At 31.4% G+C, this 14,994-nt stretch overlaps 1 protein-coding gene across 1 annotated transcript; it reads left to right on the top strand.

The window, feature by feature from the left end:
• Positions 1–6,776: 6,776 nt before the first annotated feature.
• On the top strand, positions 6,777–8,104 carry LOC111410409. The gene is made up of 2 exons (XM_023040721.1): positions 6,777–7,141; positions 7,479–8,104. Exons 1-2 carry the CDS (start codon positions 6,879–6,881, stop codon positions 7,738–7,740), a joined length of 525 nt encoding a protein of 174 aa, XP_022896489.1. The 5' UTR covers positions 6,777–6,878; the 3' UTR covers positions 7,741–8,104.
• The last annotated feature ends 6,890 nt before the right edge of the window (positions 8,105–14,994 follow it).

Here is a 14,994-nt window from a genome sequence, read left to right as displayed (position 1 = left end):
TCAAATATGTTCACATGCTCCATCGTGGACATGGGAATTTATTCAAAATGATTATTTTCTACTTTTTGAGTCTTACATTCTTTTCTCGGTATGTTACTACGATGGTTGATTGATGGTTCATCTCATACAAGAAAAAGGTCGCTGAAGCCAAATAGTTGATCACTTGACATGTTTATTTATATAACATCTCTTCTTTGACGATTAACTCAGGGTAAGTTTGATGTGGTTTTTCGAAGAATAGATTTTGTGAAACATGATGTTTTTGGAGGATGTATAGTTAAAAAGTATGGATAAGTTATGTGTTCAATGTACAAAATCATTTTATTGTGAGGGTGGTGGTTGAAAATAAATTTAAGAAAACATGAATTTTAAAGAATCTGACCAAATCTGGGCTCAATAAAAACCATAAACAATACGAGCCTCTTTTGCATATAAAAATTTAATCCAAAATGCTTGCTTGTCTCGTTAAATCGACTTAAATTTAAATACATTTTGATGAATAAGAATGTTTCACTTGTGTATCTAAGTACGATAAAGAAATTTAAAATTAAATTTTAGCTTCAAATTTTTTCTTGAACATGTAAAACTTGCCTAAATTTTTCCGGGCAACTATTCATCTTCGTATATTTATTTCTATTCGGACACAATAAACAAATCAAAACAAACGTTGGAGAAATGAAAGCAAATTACATAAAAATTTAAGAAAATGTCTCGCAAACGTATCACTTGATGTGCGATGTGGATGGCGTTCATCTCACTGCTTCCACCATCATCGGCCTCGACAGCAGCATCTTGGTCCAGTGTGCCGCCGTCCCTCAGGTCGCTAATTTTCGTTTGCTAAATTGTAATTTTTATTTGTTATTTGATCGAATCACATTCATACATAGGGCTTGAGTTTTTGTTGCAAAGGCATTTTATCAAGAGTTGATTTTGGTATGAATTTAGCATTGAAGAGCGTTGTAAGATCCCTGTCAAAGATGTGGTGGTGTGGAATTGGGTCGAGATCCTCGCCCTAGTATGGATAAATGGTGCATTGGGCTCTCATCCATTAAAATGAATCACAACTCTATTGGACAATGAATCAAGGATCCACTATCACTTGGGTCGGTGATGATGAATGAAAGCATTATTCCTTTTATATGTTGTGAATGATTATTCAAGGTGTATAAAGATGTGCGCTCGTGAAATTATGGATTCATTTTTTGTTGTGGTCTTTTGTTAATGAGAGTACATGCCTATCTATATACAGATAACTCGAGGAGATTGCTAATATAGTAAAGGATTTCGAAGGGCCAGGCTCCTACTGGGCTACACCTACATGGTGATTCAAGGAGCTGTCATCCGTGGAAAGAAGGTGCTTTATCTAGCTGTATCGAAAATTTGAGATTCATATGCAAAATGTTAGAATTTAGCAGTCCATTATGCAGATAATTTTAGTATCTTGTGATCGATTCTTGACCAAGCATTTGATCTCGTCTGGATTGCATGTATTTTTGACGATTGTGTTAAGTATTACGATTGGGGAATTTCAACACTTCGTAAATATGAAAAAAAATTTTGTTGGCTGATTCTATAAGAGTTTGAGTTGATACAGTCATGAATTCTAACAAAAACAGGTGAAGTTTGGGACGTGTTTGCTTGCTTCGCCTTGACATAATGTTCATTGCAAACTACAAGGCATTTGAGAGCATTCTCTTTATATTTGTTGAACCATCTCATCTAAAAGTTTAAGTTGTTAGAGGGAAAAAGCATTTATATATTTAAACATAGTCTTAGCACACCATCTGACGTATAAATGACACATTCAGAATTTTTGAAATGAATGGCCACTAGATTGAACATGGGACCTTGATATGATGTTATGCCATGCTTAGGGAGAGACGTATTTATAAATGTACGTCATAGCACATCGTGTTTCATTCTTACTAAATATGTTGCTTTTATTGCAAGAATCTGGTGTTATAACAGTAAAGAAAACTGCATAAGCTCTCATTTTTGGTCTCTGAGGAACCAATGACTTCGGCCAGTGTAACATGGTGGTGGAGAAAATAGGAGATTACCTCATCGACCAGGGCCTTTAGGTCTTCTCTCGCCTAAGTTACAAAATCATTAATTCTAGAATTTTAATATTAGTTTCAAATTTTACTACCCTCTCTTCTGACTTCTCCTGAATTAAGATGTTACGTAGTGATTATATTGAATATAAATTATGTCGTCTAGTAGTCAATAGGTGATGAAATGTAACATAATGATAAAATTCGAAACTAAATCAAAACTCACTCAGTTGAGATTAATTAATATTTAATAACCTAATTAAAATATTTCTTGAAGTTCAGTGATGACGATGATGAAATTTACTGTAAAAATTTTAAATTTGGGCTTAAGGTAGCTACAAGGAAGGATAATTCTACATGTATATTATGGTATCTATAAAGGTATCCATAATGTACACATGAAATTCCATGATTGAAGGGTTGAAAAAACGATTTTTCAACCCTTCAATAATATTATGCCAGTTGTACATTATGAACACGCTTATAGACATTATAATGTAAATATAACATAACTCTAAAAGGAAAAAGTAATGCTACAAGAACAGTTTCAAAATCAGACTAAAAAACAAGTCGGATAGATGTCAATACACTATTGGTGAGTTTGAAAATTTTAAAAAGAAATAAAAAATAGCCAAATACAGTCTGCCAGCCCATTCTCTTTTTTCAGCTCCTGTCACTCGTCCCGTTCAATTGGAATTGTCCAAAAGGGAAAATAAAAACATATTACAGGGGTGTTTTGGGTAATGAATAATACAACTGTTCCACCGAAACCCTAATCTTTCACTATTTCCCCCTTATAAAGCGCGCACTCACACCGTTCTCTCTCGCCAAATTATCGAAGACGCTTCACTCTGAGTTTCGGTTTGTATTTGTTTTTATGTCTATGTTTTTTTATAGTTTTAATCTGTGTTTTGCGTTAAAAATGGACGAATGATAAGCGGAGATTGTGTGTATCGACGTTGTGCAATATGAAATCAATGCACTTTGTTCGAAAGAGTTCTCTGCAATATTGATATTGATTGGGGAAGGTGGGCAGTTGTGTTTCAATTCTTCCATTGAATCCTTCAACAATCATCTTCCCCACATTCGAATTGTTAATCCTTCATTTTTTTTTTACAAAATTTTTTATGAATCATCTTTTATTTATTAATCCAGATCTTGCGTTCCATCACGGTTTGAATCATTTGATGAAGATCCTGATTGATTCTAATGTTTCGATTAAGAACAAAAATGTTAGTCCTTGTCTGTTTCATCTGTAAAACGGATTAACATTTAAGTTAAATTAACAATTAATTACAATAATTAAGCAAGATGTTCCTGATTTGGCTGTTGAAACTTACATTTCATACTTTTTTAAGTTCCGTAATTTCTTTCAAGTTTCAGATTTGGCTAGCTATAAGCAAAATGTTGCAAGTGACAATCAAAGAAATGCCTTTATGATTTTGACTTTTCCTTTCTTCACTAGCAACTTGAATATGGAAAAGCACAGGGGAAGAATTAGAAAATTGAGGATTGTTAAGAAACGGAAAAAATGATGATGCCAATTACTAACTGTCCATCAAAATATTCAGAAAAATCAATGTCTTTGTCACAGTCGCAGATAAGGTATCGTGTTCTGGCTTGTTTGCAAATATAGAATCATTGTTAAACAAGTTATGATTGGTAAAGAGATTTTTCAAAGCTGTTTGTTAAGAGGAGATATATAAATTCAAAAGGTTAATAGTTGAATATAGGCATCAAATTCTCAAATTGACAGCAAAATGAAGTAAACATTGCAAATGACAAAGCTATCAGTCACTTTGGAACTTTAGGGGGATAAAAATGGAGAAATTGGAGTGAGGTTGGAATGTAATGGTAACCAATATGATAATTTTTTTAAAAAATTTTAAAATTATAATAGGGATGGATTTAAAGTATGATAGATAATATAAAAGTGGTGTGAATGTACAATTTAAATGAACAAATGTAATAAGAATAACATTAAGATGTAAAGTGGATGAACATAGTACTCTCTTCGTCCAATTTATATATGTTGATTTTGTTTTTCATACAAATTAAAAAAAATTATTTAATGTGACTGAAAAACAATTTTTGCAAAGAATTTTTCTAGTTTACCCTTATTTAATTATCAATAATTAGTAATAAATAATGTGTTTTTGCCCATGTTTTCAAGAAGATATGAGATATGTGCGTATGTATTTGGATAATTTCAAGAAGGTAAAGTAAATCTATACAATTTCAAAATTAAATGGGAGGGATTGGTTAAAAGTTATAACTTATCAAATTAAATAAGGGATATTAGTAAATGAACAAAATAAATACTTTCTCAATAAAAAAAAGAAAAATAAAAAGACTATGAGTTTGTTTGGTATGAATTAAAATTCGATTTTAATATAAGTCAAAGTCAAATAATCAATATTAATTACATCCTTAATGGGTTCCATAATTTTTTAATCACACATTTTAAAAATTTCTATCAGAGTAGTACTTTTTTAAAATTTTAATATTTTATTAGATTTAGAGTAGAATAAATATATAAGAATGGTGAACGAAAATAGCTACTCACTTTAGAAATTATTTTCGTTTTTTATAAATTTTTTGTATGTATAACCAAATTGGTTATTAAATTTTTTGCCAAATTTGATCGTACCAAATCGATTCTCAAAACATTGGATTCTAAATAATTATTGAAAGAAACGAACCTTACGTGTCTAAATATGTGGACGACAACGTGTTTCGGATAAGGGAACTTTAATAATGCTGAAAATCATAAATAGTGGATAATAATCTTGTCTAAACTAAATGTTCAACAATGACATTATTGTATAGGATAAGTATGAAATTGGTAGGCAATATCCAATGCGTGTCTCATAACGACAATTAAATAAAGCAAATGTCTCATAAGTCGCAACCACAATCGATAATTTGTGGAAGTAACTCTTTCTTGCCTTTATTGCATTAAGCTGTCTATATTTTTAATTGTGTCAAATTTGACCTAATTTTCATTGGTCCTAAAATTTTTATCGTGCCAAATTAACGTAAGGTTCGCATACCCAAATACGCATTACATGAGCATGGGAACGAAGTGTATAAACAAAGTAGTCTTTGTGAACTTGCACGATGACATGACACCTTATTTGTTAATCATGAGTAACAGTTTTATTATTATTCTAAATAGAATTAGAATTAAATTTTAGGGTGCATTAAAATTTAAAATTGACATGACATTTTCTAACAAGTTAGACCTCTTAATTAAGCAGTTAAACATGATATTCGAGCATCCAAAAGTCTTATTCAAGCGTTGCTACTACATGTTTAATGAAATTGTATTGATATTATGCTTACACGTGATTAATGTGGTGAAGATTTTTTTAACAATTTAAGCATTTAGATAAAGTGATTATTTGGAAAATTCTCAAGGTAATATTTCACGTCACACTGCGATGTGCTTTGAATTTGTATCACTTCTTTCATCCCAAGTCGAGGGACCGAAAGTCACTGACTATACAAACCACAAGTACTATTTCGAAATTAACTCTGCTGCTAATATACTGTTAATATGTATCATATATGTGTTTCCATTTCCTGTCATGCTGTTGTTGGAACGAGCATTAGAAATGTTTCATATCACTCTGGCTAAGGTAGGTTCGGTGAGACAACTTGGTCAATGCCATCCTTACTTTATCCAAGTGCCACTTATCCATAACTCACTTTCAATAAATTTCACATTTCCCTGTCAAATAATGTTGTTTTGAATTTTAAACCTTTAAAAATAAAGTTTTGAGTTCCGAATCTATTTAAGTATGTAAATTTGGATCTCTATATGACATACTTTTCAAGAATGACTCAAAGTTGGCATTAAATTCCTCTTTGGTTTGAATAAAAATCATATTTTTAGTGAATCTTGATAAAAAAATTAATGAAATATATGATTAAAAAGTTGTGAATCCCATTAAATTTGGGTTTAAAATAAACTTGACGAAAAGTAAATTTTAAGAAATGGAATCAAACAGGGAGCTAAGTATTTGACAAATTTTCCCTCAATCTTAAATCATGTGAAATTTGCTTGCGATTTTAACTTCAACATTTATGATGTTCATTTCTTGACGGCTGAGATTCACAAATTCAAATATGTTGGTGACTCAGAACTCTACTTTTGAATGACGAGGATCGAAAACTACATGAATTGAAAAAATAGGATCTCAACTTTAATTTTTCAATAGTGAGAGATGTATGTATATAATAATTGTGTAGTGGGATGTGGGGTGACTAGGATTTGGATGGTACCAATCTAGAGAGCTTATCTTGTTCCAATTAGTACAATTCTAAAGTCAAGAATTCATTTTAAAAAACAAAAGGAGATAATGTCGAATCTAAAGATAAGGCAAATCCAAGCAAATATGTAATGTTGAATTTATCAAATTGAGGGGAAACCCTAATCTCACAATCTACCCCACCAAACTTTCTTGAACCCATAATCATCTTTTGACACCTGTTAATCTTAATCAATTTTAATCATTAAAAAACCCATAATCCCAATTAATCGTACAATAAAAAAAAAATTGTATTCTAGGTCAAACTTTTATGCCTCTACACGTGTCATTATCTGCTCTTGATAGCATGGAAAACGATGCTCCTTATCTTGAATTCTAGAATGCATTGTTCCAGAAGGAAACAATCCTCGTCCACACATGTATATCTGTATATATATGTTTCCATATATTAGTACCGAAGTTCGTGTATTATGTATTATTTCAGACAGAAAAAGTTATAGAATTTCTCATCTTCTGCTCCCTTTTATGTTCTTGATCTTTCATTTGGGCAATGGCAGAAGGGAATTCACAAGTGTTAGAAGAATTATGGTTTCAATATGGGAATACCACGAAAATTCATGATCAGAATGAAAACTGCATATCATCTTCTGAATCTTCTGTTGTTGAAGATTCAGCATTTTCGAACGAGTCATCATCTTCTTCTTCGCTCGAAACAGCAGATGATGTAACTTCATCAGCATCTTCTTCTCTTTCCGCAGATTCAAGTGGAGGTTCATATGATTTAACAGATCTAATGGAAGAATTGCCCATCAAGTAAGTTGATTGCCCAATTTATTTTTTTTAATTCTGGGGTTTCTCTGAATTTGAAAGTACCACTTAAAACGATGGTGGCCAACTTGCCCAACCTCCCTCATACTGTCATCATAGTATGAACATTGAACATATTTCATTTCGTATGGAACCCTAATAACATGTTTGTTATACTGAACTCGGCTAACAATGGTAGAGATTCGTGCCAGATCTATTGAATACTGTCATGTTGAGGTCTTACCTCTTTTATGAAAGAGGGTTCGTTTAGATCTACGCAAATCATGTCTTAGCTACCTAACTCGAGCATGATTCTTACCTTGTGAAACTTGATCTTCTGCAGGAGAGGGCTGTCCAAGTTTTATGAAGGGAAATCAGAGTCTTTTACATCATTATCAATGGTGACAAGCCTAGAGGACTTGGTGAAGAAAGGAGCGCCTTATAAAAGGAAAATGAAGGCTTCGAAAAGCTATGCAGCTGGCTTGAATAGCTTTAAACCTTATACGCTTCCTAAGCCCATTATATCAAAGAAATCTCCAAAGGCTTCTTTTTCATCATCTTTTCCAAGTAAAAAGGGAAATATTATCAAAGCAAGCCCCCGCTGACTCCTATTCGCTTCAGGTTCGAGCAAGAGGCCAAGCATTCAGCTAGACGTCCATGCCTGGGAGCCCCGTTCTCCTTTACTTTTCTACATACAGAGTGAGATTGTACATAAGGAATTTTCTTTTTTCTTTTTTCTTTTTTTTTTTTTTCCAGAAAGTATGGAAATATATTTTTGTTAGCTACTTGGTGGAATATACCAAAAGAAAAGGTTAAAATCTTGTCCATAGAAATAGTCGGCAAAATGACATGTCTATGTGGAAATTTTAGTCCTATATGTTTCTTAATTTTAGATATTCATATTAGGCAATGGTCGATATTTATAGCCTTGGAGCTAATCTGAAGAGTAAAACTGACATTTGGAGAGTATTTCAAAATTTAGTTTGGATCATAGACAATTGGAACATGTGATTAACTACGGATTCCCACAAATGAACCGATTATAAAAATAAAAATAAATAAAAATCCGTTCGATTTAAATCATTCTTAATGGTCATGAAATAATCATCTTAGGGTGATTCTTTCATCGATGGATGTTCCTATCTCTATATGTGTAAATCTATATCAAGAATTCAAGTATTGTGTATGACATTATTCCAATCATTTGTAGGAACAATCCGTAATAATGAACTTCCGAAAGTTTGAGAGTTTTGAATCCTTTGTTCATACATTGAGATTCTTGGATATATATAGTCTCCATCCTGCTTATCTATTTCATCTTTCCATTTTTTTTTAATACCCTTTTCAGTCGAAGACCTTAACCTTAATTAGTATCAAGTAACAACTATGGAGTGATCATTGCATCGGTACGTGAGCCAAATTATCAAATACTTGGACCTGCAAATGGTGGGAGAATTACTAGATCTATATTTTTTCCCCTTGAGGAAACCAATTGGGGTGGAGTTTTATCAATAACAAAAATAGAAAACTACAATGATTTAGATAAGGAGCTAGGACCTGACCAATTATGGGCACACGTGTGAAGAGGCTACAGGGAGAGGGGCTGAACTCGAAGCTAGGAATAGTTGCGATTTGGTTATAAAAAGAATCGAACAGAGTATCATTGGTTCCATCTCCAAGTATGGAACAAAAACGTTAGGCTCCGATCCAATTTTGTTCCTTGGTTAAGTTCTCAAATGAATTGAAACATGTATGAAGTGTCAAATTATACAAGTTCTTAAGTCATAACTATTTAATATTTAAATTCCCCCTAATCTATTCATTAAAATAATGTATATACTTAACTATTGGCTTGAACGAGTTTTTCAGAAACGTGTTCCATATCGAAGGGCTGAAAACGTTAGCTTGAAAAGGATGAAAGGAAAACAAATTGTAGCACCCCGAATTTTAAATCTTAATTTCATATTGGGCAAAATTGAGGGTTGGTAATTTAGCAAATAAAATAGTTCATGTCAAGCTTTGTTGTCACACTAAAGACTAAAAGCTAAAGTGATACACACGGCCTACTCATTTGCATAAATGATTTATTTTGTTTATGTGTATTTTTAGAATTTTATTGTAAATTATTTGGATCAAATAATTAAATATTTTAAAAGTTGATAAAAATATATGGATATTATACTCATTTTGTTGCTCGTGTTAAATAGTATTATTGGACTCAGTGATAAATATTTTTAGACTAGTTATACCCGAGTTATGTTGATAAAAAAAAAAGTATTCTAGATTTTATATTTTATTAATGAAAAAAAGTAAATAATAATAAAATAACGAAATAAAAGAAATGGCAGATACGTTGGATTTTGGGAAATTGAAAAGGTGTAATATATTATAATTAATAAAACATAATTATTCCATTAATTTTAACAATAACTAAATTAATTAACATTATAATTCTTACTTTTAATGTGAAAGGCGTTTGATTCCAAGAATTTAATATGAAATATTTGATTAGGTTACTGTGAGAATTTTATATAAGTAAATTGTGTTCATGTCATTTTTCCATTTTCTTACTTATACACAGTTCATTTTGTCTATCAATCTCAACTCATATTTCAGAATTTTTCATGTCATTCAAGATAAGAATACATCGTACAAAGTAGTAAATTCTTATTTATTGATCTTTATATAAAGTTTGACATGAAATATTATAAGGCCTTCGGGTCAAATTCTATGTTAAATATTTCAGAATAGACCGTTAGGTCAAGTATGGTAAATCTTATTGGATGGACCTTTGAGTCAGTTATGTTAAATCCTACGGAATATGGGAATTCTTAAGAAATTTCTCGAGCTCCAAGTATAAGAAATGTCAATATGTTATGTCAATTTTATATTTATATCATGTAGATAAGAATGTGCAAGTATTCTTACCGAGTGTTTTTTAAAATACTCACTCTTACAATAACTTTTTAGATGAGAACAGGTCGTGTGGAAGCGTAGAAAATTGACCGAGTGATGTTTATGGGATCGCCAAGTAAAGTTTTCAGAAAATGTATTTGTCAACTTTTATTTGAATAATATCTTTATAATAATGCATGTTATTTAATATTTTTAGAGATCCAAAATTCGGTATTTTATGTGAAATAGTAATTTGGAATGGAGTATTTCTAGAATTATATTTAATATGAAAATTTTAGTTAAGTTATTATTTATCGTTATCGAATTATCAATCACATTTACAATTTTCAACACTTAATAAAAAGTGGTATTTTTGCTTAAATTAGATATTTTGGTAATACCTTGAGCCTATTTTTATAAAAGAATAAAACAATGAAGTTGAAAAAGATTTTGGGGCGTTACACAAACCTGTTATTAATCTAAAATTATGAGCTTGTTTGGTAGAGATTTTGATAATTGATTTTTTGATCGTTAGAAATAAAGTTGGTCCTACCTGTGAGAGAAAAATTAAAAAATGACGACTGAAATGATAAAATAACAGTCAAAAAATTGATTTTAATTGACTTTTAATCCGTAATAAACAAGCACTACATCTATGAAATTTAATTGATTTTTTTGTCTGAGTTTGTAAGTAATACTATATATTAAATCGAATACATATTTGATGTAATATTGTGAAATTCATTAGAAAAAGGGCAATGATTGATATATTGTACTAGCCATCATTAAAAATAAAAAGCAAAAAATCCGAATTAAATAGGATTTTTTTTGGTTGTTGTATTAGAATCACGAATAGATCGATTCTTGATTTTAATATGCAGATTCGATAAGAACCGAACTAAACCAATCCGTCTCAATCCGATTCTTGATCGTTCCAATGATTTTGGTAACTTTTGTCTACCTCTAAGTTCCTTTTTGACCCAATTACTAATATTTGTGAAATATTAATTTGGACTAGGGGACCAAGATGAGCCCGTCTGGAACTACAGCGGGCCCAAAAGCTTTTACAACGTAGTAGTAAAGTTTCTTCTTGTGGAAATTACACCTACACATGATTTTTAACTTTCCATTTAAAAAAAAATTATGTTTAAAAGCTTTTTGTTCAAAAATCTTGTTATAATTCTACATTTTAATATTAATTAAAATTAAATTAATTTACATACCTACCCCACTCTAGTCTAGTCAATTCTACTCCAAACCCTAAATTATTTTCATCTTTCTTCTCTCTCTATCTTATCGTTTCTCCCTTCTCTCTTCAACTGCCAATACCACCATGCGGCGTTGTTGTGCGTCAGCACTATCACCACTACGAAGTGCAGCTACATGCGAGCACTATTTACCGAACGATGCTAAGTAGTTCGGGCTATGAGATTGTTGATGAGGACGAAGGTGGCATGACTAATCCGTAAAGTAGTGGTTGTTGACGAGGTTAAGAATACCACTGGTGGAATGAGAGATGATGGCTATTTGTGTTAAAGGTATGAGTTGGTGGCTTGACGAGATTTGGGTGAGCAAGGGCAAGTTTTTAATTTGTTGGGTGTGGGTGGATATGGTTTTGAAATTGGTGGTGCGGTTGTGGTGCCAAAGGTAAAGGGTGGTGAAGATGGAATGGGAGGGTGGGGTAAATGGGATGAAGAATGTTTATGATCAATTATTTGGATTATTGCAATCAATAAATTGGTTAATTTGTTAAAATACGTAATATGTGATTGATGAATGGATAGCGTGTGACCAATTAACATGTTATATGCAACATAAAAATGTGAGATTGTGACTAAATTTATGATCATGATTCACAATTTGTTAAATTGTGATTATTTGATAATTTATAACAACTTATGATCAATTAATTTGATAATTTGTGATTATGAAATAAGTTGTGATATAAAAAAATTTATGATTTGTGACCGATAAATAATTAGTTATCAATAAATAAGTTATAACATATGAAATTTGTTATTTATGAACGACAAATAAGTTGTGACTTATAAAATTTGTGGTCTGTGATTGAGAAATTATACTTGATCAATTAATTTGATAATTTGTGATTGATAAAGAAGTTGTGACTTATAAAATTAGTGATTTGTTAGTATGATGTTCAGTAATTGTGACTAGTACGCAATTGTACCCATGGAACATGCAATATTGTGACTTTAATATATTTAATTAATAATTAGGATCGGTTTTTGAAATTGTATGATCTTTCAAATACCTGAAATTGTATTTTTCTTATTTCCTTTATGGAAGCACATTCAAATTTGAACGAGTAATGCTGCATGAAATAGGGTCATTGATAGATCTTATTTCCAAGGAACAATGTCAAATTTTGATTGGATAAGTACTGACAACACAACACCTGTCATCTTCCTTGTATACTAACCTTGTCCAAGTAGCATTACAGAATCTCAACTACTTTTTTACAAGGTGTCCGGGCTTGCGTCCGACTAGATCCTTGTCCCTGAACCTCCGGCCCCTCAGCAGCTCAGGGAGGTAAATCGCAGGATGTGCCCTTGTTGGCTCCCAGGTTCCCACAACTCATTTGGACTCCTTCCGCAAAGAGAGCTCTCCTCGCTGGGCGTTTGTTCAACCAAATGGCTTCCCCTCCATTTTAGCACCCAGTGTTAACTCCAGGAATCGAACTCTCCACCCTTGCTTCCAGCGTCCCAACGAAGTGATTGTTCCACCAACTCGGATGTGCCCTGGGGGGCCACAACACCTGTCATCTTCCCTGTATACTAACCTTGTCCAAGTAGCATTACAGAATCTCAACTACTCTCTTGTCCTTTTGCTCCCCCCCTATGAAACTTGTGCATTCAAACCTCAACTTCTACTATCTCTAGTAAATTTGCTCATTTGAGTATTTCATCTGTTTCAACAAGGTAAAGTTGGTAAAACACTATATTCGTCTTGAGTCTCATTTTTTTAGGGGAAATGTATTTTAGAATAGTATTTTTGAAGAATATATAGTAAAAAATAGGAAAAATTTTGAATTTACGAATAATATTATTTGATGAGAGAATTTGTGGTTAAAAATAAATTTTGAAAAATATAAAGTTCAAACAAGAACCTACTTAAATCTTTTTAGACCTAAAAATTTCCTTCATTTCAATTTCAAAATCTAAAAGAATAATTATTCAATCCCTTTTTGCACAAAACTGTATAAAATGTTTCAAGGATGATGAATTTTTTTTATTTTTTATTTTTTACTTAACTCAAATGTGTTGAAACTGCAAATAGGGGTTGACTCAGTCCATGTACAGTTCCGATACATTTTGAGATGAACTATGAATTGGACCAAGTTCTCCTTTTTTCATGAGCCGGATCGTGGGTCAACTCATTTGGGATCTTCAATCGACTTTTTTTTTACCCACTTTATTAATTTCATTTAATTTTTTTCTATTTTACTAACTATTAATTCAAAATTAATTATTTTTATATTTTCCGTTAACAAATATTTTGAGTAAAATAAATAAATTTATTGTTTTTTAACGTGGCTCTCTTCACGGATTGAAGATACTATTTGCAAGGTACAAGTTAAAACTCCCAACTTCGCTTATAACGATGAGATCTATTAAATCCCTAAACGTAAATTGTGAGAATCATCAAAATATTATCTAAATGATAAATACTTACTATTTGATTATAACATAAACGGTAAAAGCTAGTAGTATTTAAGTAAAAATTATGCTAAAGTGAACGAAAATGGATGACAGAATGGATGACCGTTTCTCACATATTCGGGACCCTTGTGAATAAAAAATGCAAAAAAAAAGTGGACCCAACCCCTAATGTGAGTGTTCGATCAGGTTGCATGTCAATCATTTTCGATCACTTTAGCATGGTTATTTAAGTAATCATTTGAAGCATTTTTTACCTTATTGTTTAATTATAATAAAAATATTTTAAATATTTTATTTTGTCAATAGTTTTATCGTTGAGTTATAAGTTTATAGATTCAGTTAACTAAAACTTTTATGAATGAGAAAATTTTGAATGCATACTATAATTTGGGAGTTCAACTTCTAAAGTTTGTCTCGGATCTTGAAAATTTTCAACATATATCCTCTCATCGTATAATGAACTCATAATAATTTTTTTTTTGACGACTGTCATTTTCAACTATTTCGATCCATTTTATAAAAAATTGGGGGATATTCAAATTTATTAGGGATTTTCTAATTTTTTTGTGAAAAACATATATTCTTACATGCTTGTTTAAGTAATTACTTATTAATTATTAACACCACAATCACCAAAATTCTATGAATGGCATAATTTTGAATGGGATTCGCTCTTTTTCTTTTTTTGGAAGGTCAAAGTTAATTTATGTTTTCCTTCGTGATAATATCGAAATTATATATTTACTTGCTAAAAATGATTTTTGAGTGAATGAGAAATTAAATCTCACAGTGATGAATTGGAAGAAGTTAAAGCCATTATGATTATACTTTGAATGGGTGCAATCATATATGGTACAGAGACTCTCTTCACCTATGCACGCGTGGTGCAAATCAAGTATCGAATTGTATATTGAGCATTGAACTTATGTGCGAGCGCAACCTATATACACAAATGTTAAATCGAACGGAGCAAAAATTGTTTCCTTGGGACCATTCATGTCACTCATTCATGGGGATTAGATTATAATAAAGCTTGATTTTCCTTCATTCCAAATATACGAAAGTTTTATCTAAGTTGTAGTGGTCGTGTTCAAATGCAAATTCAGTTTGCCATTTACTAATTTTTCGTCGTATTCTGGGAGAGAAACACTCACATGAATGTTGGGACCGATTGACCAATAATGCAGGAATTGAGATCTACTGAATACAACTTTTTGTAATTGAAGTAATTAACAAGATCACGAAAAATCATGAACAAGATTAAAGTAAAGAAATAAAAGAACT

Source organism: Olea europaea, chromosome 15, assembly GCF_002742605.1.
Source record: "Olea europaea var. sylvestris chromosome 15, O_europaea_v1, whole genome shotgun sequence".
Classification (NCBI taxonomy): domain Eukaryota; kingdom Viridiplantae; phylum Streptophyta; class Magnoliopsida; order Lamiales; family Oleaceae; genus Olea; species Olea europaea.
The sequence above is the reverse complement of the archived record's forward strand: the minus strand, read 5'-3'. Positions and strand labels throughout refer to the sequence as shown.

Coding starts and splice junctions, on each gene's coding strand:
- LOC111410409 (XM_023040721.1), top strand. CDS start 6,879: ATGGCAGAAGGGAATTCACAAGTGTTAGAAGAATTATGGTTTCAATAT. Junction 7,142..7,478: donor ATGGAAGAATTGCCCATCAA/GTAAGTTGATTG, acceptor GATCTTCTGCAG/GAGAGGGCTGTCCAAGTTTT.